At 46.8% G+C, this 22,674-nt stretch overlaps 2 protein-coding genes and 1 non-coding gene across 3 annotated transcripts in view; 2 read left to right on the top strand and 1 right to left on the bottom strand.

Moving 5' to 3' along the window:
• Positions 1-22,144, bottom strand: part of LOC140360456 (15-hydroxyprostaglandin dehydrogenase [NAD(+)]-like) — a 29,763-nt gene extending 7,619 nt beyond the window's left edge. The window contains exons 1-2 of the mRNA XM_072445659.1: positions 21,894-22,144; positions 5,258-5,291 (exon numbers count right to left, since the gene is read on the bottom strand). Of these exons, the coding sequence (XP_072301760.1) occupies positions 5,258-5,291; positions 21,894-22,144 (285 nt within the window). The remainder of the gene's footprint in view (positions 1-5,257; positions 5,292-21,893) is intronic.
• On the top strand, positions 19,670-19,741 carry trnad-guc (transfer RNA aspartic acid (anticodon GUC)). Its single transcript has one exon. It is a non-coding gene; the product is annotated as a tRNA-Asp (tRNA).
• Positions 22,116-22,674, top strand: part of amot (angiomotin) — a 36,476-nt gene continuing 35,917 nt past the window's right edge. Inside the window, exon 1 of the mRNA XM_072446064.1 lies at positions 22,116-22,201. The gene's annotated coding sequence lies outside the window, so the exon portion shown is untranslated. The remainder of the gene's footprint in view (positions 22,202-22,674) is intronic.

Below are 22,674 nucleotides of genomic sequence, written 5' to 3'. Positions count from 1 at the left end.
AGGAACAAGAGCATGTTGAGTATTGTTGACAGGGTCAGTCTGGGTCAAGGGTCAAAGCAGCCGTTTCATCTGATACAATGTTTTGCCTTTAGACACATTTCAACTCTTTAATGTTGCAGATCCATTGGCATCAAAAGTCAGGTAAAAACCTTCAAACAGACAATACACCAGTGTAAATAATTAAGTAACTGTGTAAAATAACTGTGTTACAAAAACTAGCATAAAAGTCAACTTGAAACACTATAAAGCATCAACTTAGCAGTATCAAAAGTAGAATATGAAAATATTTTACACAACAAATCAAAATAATACATCATATTAGCAGCATTAAACACCAGACCATATTTAACAACTGTAGAATACAAATACAAAATACTATTACAAAATATAAACTCCAATTAATGAATGCAGCAATTAAGCATTACTTTGACTTTACTTTGTATTTACTTAATGCCAAATACATCACACCACAACATAACACTTGAGCCATCTTATTCATATTTACACCCAGACCAAAGACCCAGACAAGACCACGCTGACCATGCCCCTTTAACGCGCGGCCACGCCCGCAGCACATTAACCATCACAACATCACACGTGGCGGCCACAGCTTAAAACAGTTCAAATAAAGCCAGCAATCTCACGGCTTCACTTCAATGTTCACATGTGGATACAAGGTTCACTTCAGTGTTCACATGTGGATACACGGTTCACTTCAGTGTTCACATGTGGATACAAGGTTCACTTCAGTGTTCACGTGTGGATACACGGTTCACTTCAGTGTTCACGTGTGGATACAAGGTTCACTTCAGTGTTCACGTGTGGATACACGGTTCACTTCAGTGTTCACGTGTGGATACACGGTTCACTTCAGTGTTCACATGTGAATACAAGGTTCACTTCAGTGTTCACATGTGGATACAAGGTTCACTTCAGTGTTCACGTGTGGATACAAGGTTCACTTCAGTGTTCACATGTGGATACAAGGTTCACTTCAGTGTTCACATGTGGATACAAGGTTCACTTCAGTGTTCACGTGTGGATACAAGGTTCACTTCAGTGTTCACATGTGGATACACGGTTCACTTCAGTGTTCACATGTGGATACAAGGTTCACTTCAGTGTTCACGTGTGGATACACGGTTCACTTCAGTGTTCACATGTGGATACACGGTTCACTTCAGTGTTCACATGTGGATACAAGGTTCACTTCAGTGTTCACATGTGGATACAAGGTTCACTTCAGTGTTCACGTGTGGATACAAGGTTCACTTCAGTGTTCACATGTGGATACAAGGTTCACTTCAGTGTTCACGTGTGGATACAAGGTTCACTTCAGTGTTCACATGTGGATACAAGGTTCACTTCAGTGTTCACATGTGGATACAAGGTTCACTTCAGTGTTCACATGTGGATACAAGGTTCACTTCAGTGTTCACGTGTGGATACAAGGTTCACTTCAGTGTTCACGTGTGAATACACGGTTCACTTCAGTGTTCACGTGTGGATACAAGGTTCACTTCAGTGTTCACATGTGGATACACGGTTCACTTCAGTGTTCACGTGTGGATACACGGTTCACTTCAGTGTTCACGTGTGGATACAAGGTTCACTTCAGTGTTCACATGTGGATACACGGTTCACTTCAGTGTTCACATGTGGATACACGGTTCACTTCAGTGTTCACGTGTGGATACACGGTTCACTTCAGTGTTCACATGTGGATACAAGGTTCACTTCAGTGTTCACATGTGAATACAAGGTTCACTTCAGTGTTCACATGTGGATACACGGTTCACTTCAGTGTTCACATGTGGATACACGGTTCCGCGCTGTCTCTCGCATCTTTAAACTTATTTCGCCGGCTTCAACTTATGCCCGGAAGACGCGTGCGTCACTAATTAGAGTCCGTGTGCGCCATTGACAGCGATGCATGTCAGTGTTTACGTCTTTTCCAGCGTAAAATTCGCAATCAATGGAAGGTTTAAGATGGTTTAGATTCTAGAACAAAAAGGATATAGTATTTGAGTGCTATTTTTTACAAGTCCAGATCCGGTCCGTCGTAGCGGTACGCATCCCTAGTTTCAAATCATGCTGTTCTGCCAGCTGCATCAGCACACGTAGGGAAGTCAAATTAGCAGTCTGTGAGAATGTCTCTGAATAGTCAAGTCCCTCCACCTGACTATCCCTTTGCCACATACCTGGCCTTATATGTTTCATTACCCCGGTCATCTTCTTTGAGAGCATAAACCCACCTTCCCCCCACTGTCTGTCTACCCTCTGGTAACGGTACAAGTGAGAAGGTGTCATTTTCATTAAATGTATTCATTTCATCTCTCATTGCCTTTTTCCAGTTCTCAGCCATTGGTGATGCCAGAGCCTCTTTAAAGGTTTGTGGCAGCCCAACTGTAGCTCGGTAACAGTAGTCGATAGTTAACTCACTGCTCTGCACTGTACATTCATAGTCATCCAAGTACTTTGGTTTCTTTCTAATTCTACCTGTAAGTGGAGTCTGTGTGTCAGTCTTTGTGTCACTGGGTTAGAAATTTGCTCGTTGTGCGTTTCTTCCCTTTCAGTCTGTGGCTAAGTTACTTCAGTTGGTGTCGTTACCCACTCAATGCAGTGGTCCTCTGTTTGGTCCATGTCAGTCTGTGTCTGACTCTCAGTCACTTCTTTTGTTATGAAGTGGACCAATCTGTTTTTTGAAATTTGTTCGTCCCTGGAAAATGAATCAGATAAGCTGGTGAATGACGGTCAAAACTAACAAAAAATTCCTTTTTGCCTTTTGGATCTAGCTTTTTCCTGTTTTGTTCATACACCACACAATCTGAACCAAACTTTTTCATTTTTGATAAAATTGGTCTTTTGCCAGTGAAAAGGTAATAAGTGTCTCCCCTGTTCTCTTACAGTAACACCTGTTTCTTATGATGGCTGCAGTTCTAGTTAGTGACTGTTACTCCTCAGCAACAAACTCTGTCCCATTGTCGGATCTCAGGCGTTTCACTTTACCGTAAGGCCTTAGTTATGTTATTACTTGGTTTACGGATACGCCGCACTTAGATTATTGATTTCTACAACATAAATAAAATAAATTATCAATTTCTTTTATACGACAACGTAAAATAGCATTAAATGAAATGTAAAAAGCGGTATTAAGTCAAAAGATAAGAGTGCGTGAAGCAATCAAACATCTTTTGAAGTTGAAATTATATTTATATTTCGCCCGCCTGTGCAATATATTTCATTAAAAAATCCGGAAACCAAGTAACAAAATAACTGCGGCCTAAGGTGCTGTGTCGGCCAAGAACTGTTTTGTAGCTTCTACTGCATTGTTTTTGTTTTTAAGAAAATACACATCACCAGAAAAATCATCAGTGAAAAGTGATCGCATATTTGTACCCTTCAGGTGACTCTGGGGCAATAGGCCCACCAAGGTCTGTATGTATGAGCTCTAAAGGGGCTTTGGCTCTTACAGCTGCTCTCTGTTTCTGCTCGGGGTGAATTTTCCCTGCAGACATATTTCACACTGATTTGGTTTGCTTTGATGTTCATGTCATCTACAACTGTTTCAAGTTTTACAATGTCACCATAGTTGCAAATGACCCATTATTTCATGCCAAGTTTTCAGATCAAAACATGCATTACAAGAATCATAACAGCTCTCTTCCACAACGTCCAAATAGTATAGTCTGTCTTTTTACCTTCATGTTACATGTGGTACCATCAAGAAGGATCATTTTGTTGTTGTTCATCTCAAAGTTGAACTTAGCTCCTTTTGAAGCTGCTGCCTCCACAGAAAGGATGTTCTGTGGATGTATCCGGGGATCAAAAGGGCGTTGGTAAGCTTAACACTGACCACTCCACCTCTGCTGTCACAAGTTTGATCTGGGCGGCCTCCTTCTTCAGCAGCTGCCAGTGACCCATGATCCATCTGCCAGCTGCATGACTGGTTCTTTGGCCAGAACGTCTCATCGAACCTGGTGAAAGCTCCTTCGTTGGTGATGATGTGGGCAGAGGCACCGCTGTCCACAAGTAGTCCCTCCGGCTGGACGTTGTGAGGTTGCCATTCCGTCGCCTTGAGTATGAAGGTCTCCTCCTCTGTTCTCTGGTTGTCTCTAGCACGAGAACTGTACTGTCCAGTGTCTTTTATGGCGGCCACTTTGCTGTTGTTGTTGTTGTTGTTTTATGGTGGTTGGCATCCGAGTGTTGCATTACCGCCAGACTTTATTCCTCAGACGTTTCGTAGTCCTCAGACTCTGTCGTAGTCCGCAAAAGTACTCCTTCCATTGCTTTGTGTAGCAGGAGCCCTGAAGTCTCGTTGTGCTTTATTTTCTTTGTATCTACAGTCTCTTGCTTTATGCCCAACTTTATCACAAATAAAGCATTTCCCTTTGAAGTATTTCTTCTCCTTGTAGTCTTTAAACTTGCCTCTGCCCGTGGTCTGCTGCGAGCCTCGAAGCTCCTCAGCCTGGCTTTGAACTCGTTAAAGGTTAAAACTTCTCTTGTCTGAGTGACATGCACAGAAAATGGATTGTATTCGTGTCCTTTTAACACCATAGATACCAAGAGAGCATCACTGAGGGTCTCTTTAGCTCTGTTTAGTGCGGCCACTATCTTCTCAACACGTGCTAGATAGTCCGCTAGCTCTTCCCCATTAGCCATTAGCACGCTGGTTAGCTCCGTGTAAAGTCCCACGATCCGCGGCGCCTCAGTATTTCCAAACTTTTCTTTCCATCGTCTGGCGCCTCATACAGGATTAGCAAAAGTGTCTTTTATCATCCAAACATCCACACATTTCTGCATATGCCAGTTCATTTTTCCTACCGGCCTCCACCGCTTCTTGTGGGTTACGTCCTGACCTCCGAGGAAAGCGTCTTTTAGGCCAATTGTTTTCAAGTGCGCTAAAAATCTTGCCTCCCAGATGTGAGCGCGGGCTTCGTCTTCGTCGAACCTCGGCGGCAGTCCGCCTCCGTGCATCGCTGTACCTGGGGCTTGCCTGGGTCCATAACCTGTTGGGTTCATTGCAGCCCTGTCTCATGTGTGTCTCCGGGGGGACACGCGTGTCTCCTGCATTACATGCCTGGTGTACAGACTGTATTCTGCAAAGATGTCACGGTCAGATGTCACGGGAGAGAGGGCACACACTGAGCGAAACGCTGCAATGAACCCAACAGTCTCAATAATAGAAACAGGCCCAATCAAATTCTGTGGAATACAGAGACATATAAGTTATATATATATAATATAATGTTTTTACCTTGGCCCCATGTTTGAGCAGCTCCTCGGTCATCGCGCGGGGTCACCAGCGCCACTTTACCGCCCAACATCACCTCCAACTCCAAAAGAAACTAACAAACTGCAATAATCTACTCTGGCAACTGAATATAATTCCTGCGATCAAGACTCAGTCTGTCTGATTCAAGCGGGAGGAGAGACAGAGGAAAACCTCCGATCCGCCCACGCAGACGTGTCTGAACTCACTGCAAAGAAATATAACCGACCCGAATGTTGTTTATCCAAGTCTGAACCGGGCCTGAACCGGGCCTGAACCACTTGAAATCAAAAGCAGTTTTTCAGATCACAAATAGAATCTGTAAAACACTTTTTTCACATGTTTTAGATTCATCTGAATTGCTCAACACCCAATGTTTATTATTTACACAAATTTCATTTAACAGTTTAGACTCATAATGTGAGTGACACAGACTGAAAGGTGAATAAATAATCTGTTTATCTTGTAGTTCAGTTTCTGTGAAAACACTGTACTCAGTATAAACGTTTTAGAGGGAAGAATTGGCCAAATATTGCATAATGTAGCTCTGTCCGACCGTGAGCAGCAGCAGCAGAGTTAGTGCAGGGAAGTTGTTGATGGGCTGTGTTTCTCCTCAGTGCTCTGATAGCTCTTTTTCAAGATAGGCCCTTTTCATGATGGGCCCTTTTCATGATGGGCCCTTTTCAAGATAGGCCCTTTTCATGATGGGCCCTTTTCACGATGGTCCCTTTTCATGATAGGCCCTTTTCAAGATGGGCCCTTTTCACGATGGGCCCTTTTCATGATGGGCCCTTTTCAAGATAGGCCCTTTTCATGATGGGCCCTTTTCACGATGGGCCCTTTTCATGATGGGCCCTTTTCACGATGGGCCCTTTTCATGATAGGCCCTTTTCATGACAGGCCCTTTTCAAGATAGGCCCTTTTCATGATGGGCCCTTTTCAAGATAGGCCCTTTTCATGATGGGCCCTTTTCACGATGGGCCCTTTTCATGATAGGCCCTTTTCATGATAGGCCCTTTTCAAGATAGGCCCTTTTCATGATGGGCCCTTTTCGTGATGGGCCCTTTTCAAGATAGGCCCTTTTCACAATGGGCCCTTTTCACGATGGGCCCCATTCACGATGGGCCCTTTTCACGATGGGCCCTTTTCACGATGGGCCCTTTTCACGATGGGCCCTTTTCACAATGGGCCCTTTTCACGATGGGCCCTTTTCACGATGGGCCCTTTTCACGATGGGCCCCTTTCACGATGGGCCCTTTTCATAGGCTTATGTTTGACAATAATGAACAAAAAATTCACATATTTTCTTTGAGCCCAGTTTTAGTCCTGACGTTGACTTAGTTTGGTCCGTTTCTTATCCGCCTTCGGTCTGTACGATTTGACTCTTTTAAAAGTGAATGTTTTTCTCTCTCATTCTTAAAACGCCGGACGTTTCTCGCGGCGTCGTTCTATAGCTTCAGTGTAAACATGGACAGGAATGTTCTGCTCCGAGGCACAGAACAAAAGAGGAATGAAATACCGGGTCGTTCGTCACATCAAAGATCTCTGGACGCCTTCTGGACTCACGTGCCTCGGCCCCGTAACCAAAGACAAACGTTCTCTCGCAACGTAATGTAATGTGATTTTGTCACGCGTTTGTGTTTCCGAGGAAAGCTTTGTCCGCACAATGTTCCGGACGGAGAGGAACACGGGAAAATGCCCAGAATTCGTTTTGTGGATGATTCCGATGACGATATTTCCGCATTTGACCCAAAATGTGCTGAAAATATCCACGTTATGGATCAAGTACTGGTCCAAAAGTGACTTACGCAGTTAAATAAAGACTTTTGAATCTTCTAATAGGCCCTTTTCACGATGGGCCCTTTTCACGACGGGCCCTTTTCACGACGGGTCCTTTTCACGACGGGCCCTATTCACGATGGGTCCTATTTATGATGGGTCCTTTTCACGACGGGTCCTATTCACGATGGGTCCTTTTCACGACGGGCCCTTTTCACGACGAGCCCTATTCACGACGGGTCCTTTTCACGACGGGCCCTATTCACGATGGGTCCTAAATACGATGGGTCCTTTTCACGACGGGTCCTATTCACGACGAGTCCTTTTCACGATGGGTCCTATTCACGATGGGTCCTTTTTACGACGAGTCCTTTTCACGACGGGTCCTATTCACGATGGGTCCTTTTCACGACGGGTCCTATTCACGACAAGTCCTTTTCACGACGGGTCCTTTTCACGACGGGTCCTATTCACGACGGGTCGTATTCACGGAGGGTCGTATTCACGACGTGCCCTATTCACGACGTGCCCTATTCACGACGAGTCCTTTTCACGATGGGTCCTTTTCACGATGAGTCTTTTTCACGACGGGTCCTATTCACGATGGGTCCTTTTCACGACGGGTCCTATTCACGACAAGTCCTTTTCACGACGGGTCCTTTTCACGACGGGTCCTATTCACGACGGGTCCTATTCACGACGGGCCCTATTCACGACGTGCCCTATTCACGACGGGTCCTATTCACGATGGGTCCTTTTCACAACGGTTCCTATTCACGACAGGTCCTTTTCACGACGGGTCCTTTTCACGACGGGTCCTATTCACGACGAGCCCTATTCACGACGGATCCTATTCACGACGGGCCTTTTTCACAATGGGCCCTTTTCACGATGGGTCCTTTTCACGATGGGTCCCTTTCACGATGGGTCCATTCACGATGGGTCCTATTCACGATGGGCCCTATTCACGACGGATCCTATTCACGACGGGTCCTTTTCACGACGGGTCCTATTCACGACGAGCCCTATTCACGACGGATCCTATTCACGACGGGCCTTTTTCACAATGGGCCCTTTTCACGATGGGTCCTTTTCACGATGGGTCCCTTTCACGATGGGTCCATTCACGATGGGTCCTATTCACGATGGGCCCTATTCACGACGGTTCCTATTCACGACAGGTCCTTTTCACGACGGGTCCTTTTCACGACGGGTCCTATTCACGACGAGCCCTATTCACGACGGATCCTATTCACGACGGGCCTTTTTCACAATGGGCCCTTTTCACGATGGGTCCTTTTCACGATGGGTCCCTTTCACGATGGGTCCATTCACGATGGGTCCTATTCACGATGGGCCCTATTCACGACGGATCCTATTCACGACGGGCCCTTTTCACGATGGGTCCTTTTCACGATGAGTCCTTTTCATGATGGGTCCTTTTCACAATGGGTCCCATTCACGATGGGTCCTTTTCACGATGGGCCCTTTTCACAATAGGCCCTTTTCACGATTTTTAATCATGCTTTTCACCCTCAAGACAAACTTCACAGCTGGACTGTTGTAAATACAGCAGTGGTGAGTGACATCGTGTGGTTGAAGAAGCTAACTACAGGTGTGTTCTGCCGTTTGATCACCTGCGTTTTATTCTTTCTTTTTCGTGGTTTAAAAGCGCAACAATCACAGCAATCCTGAGATGTCAGAGTCAAGCCGTATGTTTCCTTCATCTTGTTCTTATTTACTATTAATAATGTAATACTCGAGGAGGAGTTCAACGTGCTTTAGAAATAAAATGAACTTTAACACTGCAGTGAAGTTAGTTACACGTCGAACGTTGGACATTCACCTCCGCAACTAGAGCGGGAGCTTCCTCTGAGTGTGCCCCGCCTGCAGTAGCTCGGCACGGGGAGCTGCGCGCTGAAGTGCCGCCTCGAGTGTCAGTTAGGGACCATCTCTAAAGTACCGTTTGTTTAAAAATGTGTTATCTTAAAAAATATCAAACATATTTTTAGTTTAAAAAAACCAGCAACATTGAGCATGAATCCAAGTTGCTAATCCTACATGCCATATTCCTTTTGGGCAAAACATTTAACCCTTTGTAAATTTTTAAGGAATATTTTTCGTCAAAAAACAAGGATTATTTTCAATAGCTCCTAAATCAGCTAACCTAGAAAGTCAAACGCAAAGTGATTATAATAGTTGTGGTCTCCAGGTATCACGCACACCTTTTACTTTTTCAATTTAACCCTTTGTAGATTTTTAAGGAATATTTTTCGTCAAAAATCAAGGAATCTTTTCAATAGCTCCTAAGTCCGCTAACCTAGAAAGTCAAACACAAGTTATGATAGTAGTTTGAGTCTCCACGTATCACGCACACCTTTTACTTTTTCAAATTAACACTTTGTATATTTTTAAGGAATATTTTTCGTGAAAAATCAAGGATTCTTTTCACTAGCTCCCAAATCAGCTAACCTAGATAGTATACGCTAAGTGATTATAATAGTTGTGGTCTACAGGTATCACGCACACCTTTTACTTTTTCAATTTGACCCTTTGTAGATTTTTAAGGAATATTTTTTGTCAAAAAACAAGGATTCTTTTCACTAGCTCCTAAATCAGCTAACCTAGAAAGTCAAACGCTAAGTGATTAGGCAGAGCAAAATAATATGTCTGTTTGCCGTAACCCGACCGATTCGTCAAAGTTATACCAAATTCTTTTATTTTTATTTATATTTCGCCGACCCACCGACCGTTTTTTCAAAAAAGCGCCGTGTTGAATCATTTTGTATCATTGGAACTCGCTAAAAATATTATGAAGCCGAAAAAGAAATGAAAATGAAACTTAACACGAGTGGAGAACGTTCAACTCATTGTCTGTTGAAGCCTGACCCCTGGCGGTCACTGCGTGTCAATGGCAGAATAAAAAAAAGGCCGTGGCTGCAGAGCCGCGGCACGGTCAAATAACCCAGCAGTTTCAGGAGCCGCGGCACGTCCATATAGCCTCATGGCTAACCCTAACCTTAACCATACCCTAACCTTAACCCTAACCCGGCGCGGTCCAACCCGGCGCGGTCAAATAGCCCAGCAGTTTCAGGAGCCGCGGCACAAAAAAACATGCAGTTTCGGCCGCGCGCCGCGGCTCTGTAGACACTCTCTAAAAAAATGGCGACGGCAACATGTGTTCAGTGTATCAGTGTCAGACCGGAAGAAGCGAGCGAAAAGAGTTAGAATTAAAAATAAATTGATGGTGTTAAGAAAGACTGATAAGTGGCGTTATGTGCTTGTGGACGATATTCATCGTTATTCTCTGACACTGAGTTCCAACTGAGCATCCGAACATCCAAATGAAGTGGACTTGAACCAAGAAATACTGATTTGACAGTGGGCTAAAATATGCAGAATTTGTCATATATGATGACCAAGACGTCGACGATTCTACGACATGAAAATGGCCAAAAAATTAAATCATTTGTCCTGTACAAAAATAGTTTATTGGCTGGACTTATTGATTTTTTTGTTAAATGATAATATTAATTTAATTTCATAGGCAAATTATTGTTACATTTTATATACAAATTTGGATTTTTTTATGCTTTAAAGTAAAAAAAAAAAAAAAAAAAGAATTTACCTTCCTACCTACCCACTTGAAACAATTTGGTAGGGTTACACCAAACATACAATTCATTTTGGATCTTTTCAAAGGAGTTGACTACACATTGAAGGCCCAGTTTGGATCCTTCAAATTTAAAAAAAAATAAAATAAATTACTACTACCTAAAAATCGACAAAGTATTAAATTGAAAAATTAAAAGGTGTGCGTGATACCTGGAGTCTCAAAGTACTATAATAACTTGGGTTTGACTTTCTAGGTTAGCTGACTTAGGAGCTATTAAAAAGAATCCTTGATTTTTGACGAAAAATATTCTTTAAAAATCTACAAAGAAACATTTTTCAGCCCAAAAGGAATATGGCATGTAGGATTGGCGACTTGGACTCATGCTCAATGTTGCTGTTTTTAAAAATATATATAAATATATTTGATATTTTTTAAGATAACACATTTTTAAACAAAAGGTACTTTAGAGACGGTCCCTAACTGGTGCACCAGGCGGCACTTCAGCGCGCAGCTCCCCGCGCCGAGCTACTGCAGGCGGTGCACACCCAGAGGAAGCTCCCGCTCTAGTTGCGGAGGCGAATGTTCAACGTCCAAAGTGAAACTAACTAATGCTATTTTGTTAATTGCAGTTTCCGTTACGTGTTCTGACAGTGGCTCCGCCCTCAGAAGCCGCGTGAATAATATCGCATTGTTAAGTTATTTCACGGACGCTGTTGTTGTTGTTGTTGTTGTTGTTTTATGGCGGTTGACATCCGAGTGTTGCATTACCGCCAGACTTTATTCCTTAGACTTTGTCGTAGTCCTAAAAGTTCTTCTTCCAGTGCCTTGACTTCCAGTGCTTTGTTGTTGTTGTTGTTGTTGTTGTTTTATGGCGGTTGGCATCCAAGTGTTGCATTACCGCCAGACTTTATTCCTCAGACTTTGTCGTAGTCCTCAGACTCTGTCGTAGTCCGTAAAAGTACTCCTTCCATTGCTTTGGTGTTACAAAGCCCATGAGGTCATGATATGTCTTTGTGACTAGAATAGTTGTTGTTGTTTCAGAGACCAACCGACTCTTCTTCATCTTCCTCTCCTTCTTTGACGTTCGGTGCTTCCACCGTACAGCTTTATTCTTCAGGCTTCTACGACAGAGTCTGAGGACTACGAAAAGTCTGAGGAATAAAGTCTGGTGGTAATGCAACAATTGGATGCCAACCGCCATAAAACAACAACACGAAACGTCTGAGGAATAAACTCTGGCGGTAATGCAACACTCGGATGCCAACCGCCATAAAACAACAACAACAACAACAACAACAACAACGGACTACGACAGTCTGAGGACTACGAAAAGTCTGAGGAATAAACAACAACAACAACAACAACATCTGAGGAATAAAGTCTGGCGGTAATGCAACAATTGGATGCCAACCGCCATAAAACAACAACAACAACAACAACAACAACATTCTATAGGCTTTAATATGTCCACTGATGTCGCTGCTTAGTAGCCGTGCGTCTACGAGACTGGGCGAGGACAGGAGACCACCCCCACCCCCATCTCGTCACTCTGATCACTCTGTCTCCCCACAAGCAGACCCCCATCACTCCGACTCCCATTTAGCGCCTTTAGCCTGTTTTCTATATCTGCCCAATCAAGCTCCTTTGTTCCAAGGAATCTCCCTGCAGCTTTAGCAATGATCCTGATCCTTTCAGTTCTGCTTTGAGTCTGAGCAGCAGTTTACAACATCCACCATAAAGAGTACAAAATCCTCTCTATCCACAACCAGGGTATTCTCATTAATTCTGGAACCTGCACACTTGGGACCTCCACTCTTGAAACCTTCACACTTCTTGGGAGCCACGCTGGCCTTTCTCATTTCGCCCTGGCTGGGAGCAGCGCTGGCTCCTCTCTCTGTATTTACTCTAAACTCGTTACTTGAAACTTTCTTGACTGCATCTGCATAGGATATACCTTGAGAGACCTTTATTTTCTGCACCTCAGCAGCTCTTTTGCTAAACCTGCATCCCCCGTAGGCAGAGCTATGTTCTTCCCCACAGTTACAGCACTTCAGTTTTGCACCCACGTCACACTTCCCATACTCATGATCTCCTGCACATTTACCACATCTTTGCCTCCCTCTACAGACCGCTGCAATATGCCCAAAGCGCTGGCACTTGAAGCTACGCAGGGGCGGCGGAACATATGGCCTGACGCTATAGCACATGTACCCAATGAACACCTTACTAGGCAGGCACCTCCCTTCAAGTGTTACCATTACCGACAAGCTGTCACATCTTACCCCAAACCGGGTCACCTTCAAACGCCTAGTGTCCACCACCGTAACTCCAGTCAAATTCTCCTTAACTTCATCCACAGACGTCGCCGTAGGGACACCTACGATAACTCCTCTGACCGTGTTTCTTTCAGCATTAGACACAAGAATGTCCTTTCCACCCAGACGTTTAGTTCCAATCGCCTTCCGTTGCTGAGCCGCGTCCTTGCACACGACCAGCAGCGAGCCATCTCTAAGGACACTCGCACTCTTGATCACTCCCACAGCTACAGTTAGGCTCTTTGACAATGCCACTGAATTCCACTCCTTAAAGGATGCACTATCCTGTGCAAGCTTTATGATCACCTTACAGTCTCTGCTCTCACCCCGGATATCAATAGCTTCAGCCTCATCCTGCTGCTCATTCCCAGAACCCTCGGACGAGCAAAGGGACTTTTTACGTTGCCGGGCACGTGCAGGCAGAAAAGGCTGCTCCTCCACGCCGTCCAGAACGTCTTCCATCCCCGATCCACTCTCCTCCGCCATCTCCCGTCTCTCCAGACCGGGTGTTGAGCAGTGCTTTGTCCTCAGACTCTGTCGTAGTCCGTAAAAGTACTCCTTCCATTGCTTTGGTGTTACAAAGCCCATGAGGTCATGATATGTCTTTGTGACTAGAATAGTTGTTGTTGTTTCAGAGACCAACCTCCAGGGAGACGCGCCACAGAGGAACGTGTACCCCATGTTCACGTACTTTAATGTCTTTATACTTATACTGTTGTTGTTGTTGTTGTTGTTGTTGTTGTTGTTGTTGTTGTTGTTGTTGTTGTTTTATGGCGGTTGGCATCCAATTGTTGCATTACCGCCAGACTTTATTCCTCAGACTTTTCGTAGTCCTCAGACTCTGTCGTAGTCCGTAAAAGAACTCCTTCCATTGCTTTGGTGTTACAAAGCCCATGAGGTCATGATATGTCTTTGTGACTAGAATAGTTGTTGTTGTTTCAGAGACCGACCGGCTTTATTCCAGGGAGACTCTTCTTCATCTTCCTCTCCTTCTTTGACGTTCGGTGCTTCCACCGTACAGCTTTATTCTTTAGGCTTCATTCTATAGGCTTTAATATTTCCACTGATGTCGCTGCTTGGTAGCCGTTGTTGTTGTTGTTGTTGTTTTATGGCGGTTGGCATCCGAGTGTTGCATTACCGCCAGACTTTATTCCTCAGACTCTGTCGTAGTCCGTAAAAGTACTCCTCAGACTCTGTCGTAGTCCGTAAAAGTACTCCTTCCATTGCTTTGGTGTTACAAAGCCCATGAGGTCATGATATGTCTTTGTGACTAGAATAGTTGTTGTGTTGTTGTTGTTGTTGTTGTTGTTTTATGGCGGTTGGCATCCGAGTGTTGCATTACCGCCAGACTTTATTCCTCAGACGTTTCGTAGTCCTCAGACTCTGTCGTAGTCCGTAAAAGTACTCCTCCCATCGCTTTGGCGTTACAAAGCCCATGAGGTCATGATATGTTTTTGTGACTAGAATAGTTGTTGTGTCAGAGACCAACCGGCTTTATTCCAGGGAGACTCCTCCCCACCTTCCTCGCCCTCTTCGACGTTCGGTGCTTTGGAAGTACAAAGCCCATGAGATCATGGGACGTCTTTGTTGTTTTACAAAGCCCATGAGGTCATGGGACGTCTTTGTCGTTTTATCCTTTAGAAGTCCTTCTTCCATCACTTTGGCGTTTCTAGGCCCATGAAGTCCAAGCGCGTTAGAACATCCTCTTGCTCCTCATCCTCGGCTCAGTCTCCAACACCCCCCACCTCTATAAACGTTTACCCAGCCCTGTGCTACATAAGTAAGCAACCACAGCCTGACACAAACCCTGTGACTGGATCGCCAGAACGTTCCGCAGATTGAACTCCCGCCCATTATTCCGAAACCACAAGGCCAACCCGGCCCTTTCCCTATCATAAGCCTCACAGCAAATCAGCACATGCTCGACAGTCTCTGGCACCCGACAGTGACCACACAGACCGGTCGGATGTTTGCCTATCCTACTCAGTGACCAATTGAGTCCAGTATGGCCAATCCTCATGCGGGCGAAGGCCCTTTCCTCCCACGCGTTCCTGCCCATAGACCCGCAAGGACCCACACTACCCTGTATGTGATAGAGATGCCGTCCAGTAACACAGTGGCTCCAAAATTCCTGCCAAAGGCCGACCACATGACTCTTGATAACGGGCTTGATTTCACACTTGCCCAACTCAACCGCCACATCAATTGATGGCCGCCGAAGGGAACGTTTAGCCAGTGCATCAGCCATTTCGTTACCATCCACCCCCACATGCGCAGGGACCCAAATGAAGGAAACCCTCACATCCTTCCTGGACAGGGAGAGCATCAGACAGAAGATGCCATTCAACACATCCTGTCTGCAATCCGATTTCCCAGATTTAATGCTTTGCAATGCAGAAAGGCTGTCAGAGGCCACCACAATGCCGCAACACTGCAAAGCAGATTCCGCCCATTCCAACGCCAACCGTATCGCTATAAGTTCCGACGTGAAAACAGAAAGGCGATCTGTCAACCTCTTCTTGACCGCTAGCCCCAGGTCAGGCACAAAATAAGCGGCGCCAGTACGCCCACTCTCAGGATCCCTAGACCCGTCGGTATAAATAAACACATCACCTGAGTGCTTATCGATGAGCGCTTGAACGGCAAACTGCGGTGCCCTCCCAGCGACTCCTCTAAGCTTGCCATGCAAGCTAACATCAACAGGAGCCGGGACAAACTTCCACGGAGCTATAGCAGACAAAGCCACCGACGGGCTCACACGCAGATCACCAACCCCCGCAAGCCGCGCCTTCGCATTTCCTACCTGGCTGAAAACCATACCGCCAGCCTCACTCTGCCCCCCATCAACCCTGAGAAAGTCCCTCACCGGGTGAGAGCTCGTATGACCTTGCACATTCACCCAGTAAGCCAACAGAAGTTCTAGCCTCCGGAGCCGTAACGGCAATTCCCCCAACTCAACCTGCAGCGCCGAGACAGGGGAGGTCCTAAAAGCCCTACAGCAGATGCGCAAGGCCTGGGCTCGCTCCACATCAAGCTTCTTTAAGTTAGTCTCAGCCGCAGACATGTAGGCTATACAGCCATAATCAATAGCCGCCCTCATGACGGCCCGATAAATACCCAGGAGCGACCTTCCGCTGGCCCCCCAGTCCTGGCCGGATAGACAACGAAGCAAGTTATTCACCCTTTTGCATTTACCACTGACCTCATCAATGTGCCGACGCCAACTAAGCCTCTCGTCAAAGGTGACCCCCAAGAACCTCACCTCCCTGACCTGTTCGAGTACCTGCCCATGCAGTCGAAGGGAGACGTCCCTATGCCCATTGAAGAAACAGATCACTTGAGACTTCCGTACGGACAGTTTAAACCCCCACTTCAGGGTCCACTGCTCCACCTGCTGTATTGCCCTTTGCAGTTTCGCCTCGTAAAACCGGAGATTCCTCCCTCTCACCCATAGAGCGCCATCGTCAGCATAAAGGCTCCTCCCAACAGACCCATCCACGTCGTCAAAGATGTCCTTAATCATAACATTGAACAAGATAGGGCTACACACACTCCCCTGCGGGATCCCATTCTCCACCCCATAGACCCCAGAGTAAGCAGCGCCCACTCTGGTTTGGATACGCCGGCCAGACAGAAAGCTCCGGACCCAGTTAAACAGTTTACCCTTCACACCACACTTCCGCAGCTTAATGAGGAGCCCATCCTTCCAAACCATATCGTACGCCTTCTCCACATCAAAGAGCACCGCAATAACCTTTTCTTTCTGAGCCCTGGCCAGCTGGATATCAGATTCCAAACACAACACGGAATCCATGGTGTTCCTGCCCCTACGGAAACCACTCTGGTGCGCGGGAAGCAAACCCTGACTCTCCAAGAAGTAATCCAACCGCTCGGTAACCATGCGCTCCATCGTTTTCCCGAGCTGCGACGTCAAGGCAATCGGCCTATAACTTGAAGGGTCAGACGCTGGCCTACCCGGCTTCAGAACCGGCACCACCGTAGACTGTTCCCACGCAGATGGAACACAACCTGAATCCCAAACACGGTTGAAAAGACCCAGGACTAGCCCAAGCGTGTCATCAGTCAAATGAGAGAGCATGTCATAGCACACCTCATCTTTACCCGGGGCTGTCTGTTTCGCCTTAGAAAGTGCTCTCCTTAGCTCAAACAAACTAAACGGAAGGTCAAGGTCATCTTGAGTCGAAGGCTGGTGCCCAATCAGCTCAGAATTCTGGGCCAAAGTACTCTCCCTGTAGAGCCTTTCCGCAGGTGAGAGATTGTCAGAGCTGTGCACTGACACAAAGGTGCTGGCCAACAGTTCAGCTTTGTCAACGTCGCTGACTGCTTCGTCAGAGACCAACCGGCCTTATTCCAGGGAGACTCCTCTTCACCTTCCTCGCCCCCTTTGACGCTCGGTGCTTTGGAAGTACAAAGCCCATGAGATCATGGGACGTCTTTGTTGTTTTACAAAGCCCATGAGGTCATGGGACGTCTTTGTCGTTTTATCCTTTAGAAGTCCTTCTTCCATCACTTTGGCGTTTCTAGGCCCATGAAGTCCAAGCGCGTTAGAACATCCTCTTGCTCCTCATCCTCGGCTCAGTCTCCAACACCCCCCACCTCTATAAACGTTTACCCAGCCCTGTGCTACATAAGTAAGCAACCACAGCCTGACACAAACCCTGTGACTGGATCGCCAGAACGTTCCGCAGATTGAACTCCCGCCCATTATTCCGAAACCACAAGGCCAACCCGGCCCTTTCCCTATCATAAGCCTCACAGCAAATCAGCACATGCTCGACAGTCTCTGGCACCCGACAGTGACCACACAGACCGGTCGGATGTTTGCCTATCCTACTCAGTGACCAATTGAGTCCAGTATGGCCAATCCTCATGCGGGCGAAGGCCCTTTCCTCCCACGCGTTCCTGCCCATAGACCCGCAAGGACCCACACTACCCTGTATGTGATAGAGATGCCGTCCAGTAACACAGTGGCTCCAAAATTCCTGCCAAAGGCCGACCACATGACTCTTGATAACGGGCTTGATTTCAGACTTGCCCAACTCAACCGCCACATCAATTGATGGCCGCCGAAGGGAACGTTTAGCCAGTGCATCAGCCATTTCGTTACCATCCACCCCCACATGCGCAGGGACCCAAATGAAGGAAACCCTCACATCCTTCCTGGACAGGGAGAGCATCAGACAGAAGATGCCATTCAACACATCCTGTCTGCAATCCTATTTCCCAGATTTAATGCTTTGCAATGCAGAAAGGCTGTCAGAGGCCACCACAATGCCGCAACACTGCAAAGCAGATTCCGCCCATTCCAACGCCAACCGTATCGCTATAAGTTCCGACGTGAAAACAGAAAGGCGATCTGTCAACCTCTTCTTGACCGCTAGCCCCAGGTCAGGCACAAAATAAGCGGCGCCAGTACGCCCACTCTCAGGATCCCTAGACCCGTCGGTATAAATAAACACATCACCTGAGTGCTTATCGATGAGCGCTTGAACGGCAAACTGCGGTGCCCTCCCAGCGACTCCTCTAAGCTTGCCATGCAAGCTAACATCAACAGGAGCCGGGATAAACTTCCACGGAGCTATAGCAGACAAAGCCACCGACGGGCTCACACGCAGATCACCAACCCCCGCAAGCCGCGCCTTCGCATTTCCTACCTGGCTGAAAATCATACCGCCAGCCTCACTCTGCCCCCCATCAACCCTGAGAAAGTACCTCACCGGGTGAGAGCTCGTATGACCTTGCACATTCACCCAGTAAGCCAACAGAAGTTCTAGCCTCCGGAGCCTCTTCTCTCCTCCTCTCTCCTCTTCTGCAGCTTCCTTCCCTCCTCTCTCCTCCTCTTCTGCTGCGCCATCTCCTCCTCTCCTCCTCTCCCCTCCTCCTCTTCTGCTGCTCCCTCTCCTCTCTCTGCTGCTTCCTCTCCTCTCCTCCTCTCTCCTCCTCTTCTGCTGCTCCCTCTCCTCCTCTCTCTGCTGCTTCCTCTCCTCTCTCCTCCTCTCTCCTCCTCTTCTGCTGCTCCCTCTCCTCTCTCCTCCTCTTCTGCTGCTTCCTTTCCTCCTCTCTCCTCCTCTCTCCTCCTCTTCTGCTGCTCCTTTTCCTCCTCTCTCCTCCTCTCTCCTCCTCTTCTGCTGCTTCCTTTTCTCCTCTCTCCTATTCTGCTGCTTCCTTTCACACCCTTTACAGCTGTATAAGATCCTGGTGGAGCAGTAAAAAGATGTGACTGAGCTGAGCTGCCATCGCCCTCACATTTACACATTTCTAATAATGACTCAGTTTGGTTGAACGGCATCCGAGGTAAATATTTATCATAGTTTTACTTCCATTAGTTGGCAGTTTGTGAAAACATTTAATATCCGTTTTAAATGCCACAAAATGTAAGTATTCAGCCAGTAAAATATCTGCCTGACCCGCCAGCCCCGCCCACATTCTGTATGAAGTAGTCAAGACCCAAATTTGCTGGGATTGGCTGGTCAGGCAAGTCAAATATCCTAAAGATGGAAAACCATGTTAGCTACAGCGCCGTCGCTGGCCAAAAGTATATTGCATACAAAGCATTTTAGGGCGACAATAGGAAATGAAAGCTAATATTGCGCAACAGCGCCATTCACCCGTTAACCGATAATGTAGTGGTCAATAATGGTACTGCAGGTAGATATGACGTGCTCTTCCTCGTTAGTATAGTGGTCAGTATCCCCGCCTGTCACGCGGGAGACCGGGGTTCAATTCCCCGACGGGGAGACAATCTTTTTAAAACATATATATATTCATGGCAGAAAATACACACCGCTCTTTCCCGCTCTCAAAAACGAGGGGTTGTTGTAGTTGCTATACGTAAATAATATCATGGTCAACCCATCTTTTAAAAACAATTTAGCATTTAAAACATATGTCCTCGTTATTCCATATATAATATTAGTGTTTATGAAGTAAAGTCCAAGATAACAGTAATCGCTTGTGAACAGTAGAAAGTTTAACTGGAAGCCTTTCGATTCTATCATAAAGTGTAAACCGCACAATCTGACCGCGTTGTAGTTCGGAATCATGGGGTTCGGAATGCGTAACGTTCCTCCTCATTCAAACATGGCGCTATAGCGCCGTCGCTGGCCAAAAGTATATTGCATACAAAGCAGTTTAGGGCGACAATAGGAAATGAAAGCCAATACGCGGGAGACCGGGGTTCATCTCCCCGACGGGGAGCCAATTTTTGTTTTAATCGTTTATGGAGGAAAATACAAGCCACTCTCTCCCCCGCTCTAAGTCAGGCATGATATTTATGAATGGTGTGACTAAACCCAATAATTAATAACATTTGTTTGTATTTATGGTGTTCTAGAGATGATGAAACTCCAGGATCTGAAAATAGCCCCTGATACGTCTGCGTTTAGGTCAATTGTGTAACAGACTATTTACCTCTTATCTCCCCCTTTCTGTCCCTTTCTGTCGCTTTCTGTCACTTTCTGTCACTTTCTGTCCCTTTCTGTCACTTTCTGTCACTTTCTGTCCCTTTGCGGCAGATTCAGGACAGTGATGAACACATGCTTCCGGAGCAGATCCTGATGCACTGATGATATTTCCTGATTTGAAAGGAAAGAACCAGGAAATGGCAAAAGAAAGTTCAATACCAGTTTGTGTTTGAGGAGCGACAGGAGCGACAGGAGCAGAGTCAAATCAAATACTAAACAAATTAAGAAAAGCTTGAATGACTATTGCCCTGCCAATATTAATAACAGGGGACAAACTACGGCCCGGGGCCAAATGGGGCCCTCAGACCAGTTTTTGTTGGCCCTCTGACTTCCTGCTTGGGACATTTGTCTAAGGACACGGGACGCTGGGAGATTTGTCTAAAGACACGGGACGCTGGGACATTTGTCTTAGGACACGGGACGCTGGGACAATTGTCTAAGGACATGGGACACTGGGACATTTGTCTTAGGACACGGGATGCTGGGACAATTGTCTAAGGACATGGGACACTGGGACATTTGTCTAAAGACATGGGATGCTGGGAGATTTGTCTAAGGACATGGGACGCTGGGACATTTGTCTAAAGACCCGGGATGCTGGGACATTTGTCTTAGGACACGGGACGGTGGGACAATTGTCTAAGGACATGGGACACTGGGACATTTGTCTAAAGACATGGGATGCTGGGACATTTGTCTAAAGACACGGGACGCTGGGACATTTGTCTTAGGACACGGGATGCTGGGACAATTGTATAAGGACATGGGACACTGGGACATTTGTCGAAGGGCACGGGACGCTGGGACAATTGTCTAAGGACATGGGACACTGGGACATTTGTCTAAAGACATGGGACGCTGGGACATTTGTATAAGGACACGGGATGCTGGGAGATTTGTCTAAGGGCACGGGACGCTGGGACAATTGTCTAAGGACATGGGACGCTGTGACATTTGTCTGAAGACACGGGATGCTGGGGCATTTGTCTAAGGACACGGGACGCTGAGACATTTGTCTAAGGACATGGGATTCTGGGAGATTTGTCTAAAGACATGGGACGCTGGGACATTTGGCTAAGGACAAGGGATGCTGGGAGATTTGTCTAAAGACACGGGACGCTAGGACATTTGTCTAAAGACACAGGACGTTAGGACATTTGTATAAGGACATGGGACGCTGGGACATTTGTCTAAAGACACAGGATGTGGGGACATTTGTCTAAGGACACGGGACGCTGGGACATTTGTCTAAGGACACGGGATGCTGGAACCGGGGTGAGACCAGGGGGAGACCGGGGGGAGACCGGGGGGAGGGGACCAGGCGGGAGTCCCGGGGAGGAGTCCTTGGGAGACCGGGGGTGAGTCCGGGGGGAGACCGGGGGGCGGGCCGTGCATTCCAGCGTCAGCCCGGGCTTCCTGCCTCTCACCTCGGCCCCATGTCCGCTTCTCCCCCGATGTCGCCCCGGCAAACCCGACCATGAAGCCTCCGCCGTCGGCCCCCGGAGCCCCACGTCTCCCCCGCTCTTCCTGTGGCCGACCACGAGCTCCCGTCGGCGGGTAACAAGCTCTGTCGAGCGGCGGCGTCTGCCGTTGGAAGTCGGAGAAGCGGCGGCGGCGTCTCTTTCCTTCTTCTCCGGCTCCAAACGAGCGAAAGCGCCGCGAAACTCCGGATCATCATAATGTGGACGCGCAGCCGCTAAAACCGAGGCACTTTTGTTCCACGCACGACAAAGAGGTAAATGTAACTGTAAATGTAACGTTCTTTTGACGCGTCTTTGTGCAGTTTGGTGACTTTCGGCCAGTTTCACGCGTCTTCACAGCTGTAGCGGAAACATTAAAGATGGCAACTTTTCCCGAGCTTTTTTCTACAGCTTTCGTCCCGTTTAAACATCTCCAAAAGCGTCACGAGCGGCCGCTTTGATTCCTCCGCGGGTGAACGGTAACGGAGTACCTCAGGGACAAGGGGTCGGTCACGGGGACTTTATGTCTTTACCGTAAACACACGCGGAGCGACTCAAAATCTGGACCAAACCAAAGTCAAACTGCAACAAACAAACTTCTGGGGGGGATTTTGCCCATGCTTTTTATTTTTAATTTTTACATAAGTTGTGTATTGAAAAGAGGTAATTTTCGATCTTAACCGTGTAATAACCGAACAATCGTGACGATTAAATAATTTGTAGTTTGATAATCGTACTGGGACATGCG

Source organism: Eucyclogobius newberryi, unplaced genomic scaffold (assembly GCF_026437365.1).
Source record: "Eucyclogobius newberryi isolate DKJ021-1_F unplaced genomic scaffold, fEucNew1.0.hap1 SCAF_15, whole genome shotgun sequence".
NCBI classification, from domain to species: domain Eukaryota; kingdom Metazoa; phylum Chordata; class Actinopteri; order Gobiiformes; family Gobiidae; genus Eucyclogobius; species Eucyclogobius newberryi.
Note: the sequence above shows the minus strand (reverse complement) of the source record. Positions and strands in the feature narration are given on the sequence as shown.